Below are 1244 nucleotides of genomic sequence, written 5' to 3' on the forward strand. Positions count from 1 at the left end.
TTCCCCACCACCTTCGCCCACCTGGAACTTCTCCGCCTCCCCGCGCTGCTCCTGCCACTGCCGGGCCAGGCTCTCCTCCAGCATCTCCTTCCGTGCTTTGAGCCCCGCCAGGTCCTTCTCCAGGTGCTGCAGCTGCAGCTGGCTCTGCTGGTTGTCCTCCACTGCCTTCCAGAGGTTCTCCTTGGCCTGGCAGAGGGAACCTTCCAGCTGCGACACCTCCGTCTTGTAGGTCTCCACTGCCCCTTTCCAGATCTCTGAGAGCCTCCCAGGCTCTCCTCCAGCATCTCCTTCCGTGCTTTGAGCCCCGCCAGGTCCTTCTCCAGGTGCTGCAGCTGCAGCTGGCTCTGCTGGTTGTCCTCCACTGCCTTCCAGAGGTTCTCCTTGGCCTGGCAGAGGGAACCTTCCAGCTGCGACACCTCCGTCTTGTAGGTCTCCACTGCCCCTTTCCAGATCTCTGAGAGCCTCTTGGAGTAGTCCTCCACCTCCACTGGCTGGAAAGCCACCGGGGCACAGCGGAAGCTCTCCAGGCTCTGCGAGAAACTCGCAATCTCCTGGTCCAGCCCTGCTTTCTCCTCCTCGTGCACCTCCAGCAAGGCTTCCACCTCCTTCTCCAGCTGCACGGCTCTCTCCTTCAGCCAGATCTGTGCCCTCCTCTCCTCCTCCAGCTCCTTCTTGCTTAAAGACAACTGCTTTTTGGCTTCTTCTCGGGCTGCCTGCTCCTTCTGGCACCTGCTTTTCACCTGCTGGACCTCCTCGTAGAGGTTGTCCCTGGCCAGCTCGGCCGTGCACTTCTCCCTGAAGGCATGATCCAGCGCGTCCCGCAGGGCTCGCAGCTCCTCTTCGTACTTTGCCCGCCACGATTCCCCGGCGGGGCTGCCCTTGGCGCTCTGGATTTCGGCTCGTAGCACCTCATTTTCCTCCTCCAGGAACTTCACGCGGGCCAGGTACGCCTCCAGCCGCTTGTTGAGGTCCCACATCTGCAGCGATTCCTCGCCCAGGGCTCTCGCCCCCGTGAAACTTTCCGTGCTCAACATCGGCGCTGCCGGAGGATGCCGGGGCTCTGGTGCCGGCGCTGCCAAAAGGATGCTGGGGAGGATGCCGGAGCTCGGGAAGGAGAGGGAAGGCAGGGAGGGAAGCGAGTGCTGGGAGCGGAGGGGAGCGCAGCTATTCATACTCCACGCAGGGCGAGTGGGAGGCCCCTGAGACCCGGGTGAGCAGCGGGGCTTAACTCTTCCGCAGCCAGG

General features: G+C 63.1%; 1 protein-coding gene across 1 annotated transcript in view; it reads right to left on the reverse strand.

The window, feature by feature from the left end:
- Window positions 1–1034, reverse strand: part of NES (nestin) — a 15347-nt gene extending 14313 nt beyond the window's left edge. Inside the window, exons 1-2 of the mRNA XM_035890667.1 lie at window positions 417–1034; window positions 22–216 (exon numbers count right to left, since the gene is read on the reverse strand). Coding sequence (XP_035746560.1) covers window positions 22–216; window positions 417–1034 — 813 coding nt within the window. The remainder of the gene's footprint in view (window positions 1–21; window positions 217–416) is intronic.
- Between the last annotated feature and the right edge of the window lie 210 nt (window positions 1035–1244).

This window comes from Egretta garzetta, unplaced genomic scaffold, assembly GCF_000687185.1.
Source record: "Egretta garzetta isolate BGI_Z169 unplaced genomic scaffold, ASM68718v1 scaffold703, whole genome shotgun sequence".
NCBI classification, from domain to species: domain Eukaryota; kingdom Metazoa; phylum Chordata; class Aves; order Pelecaniformes; family Ardeidae; genus Egretta; species Egretta garzetta.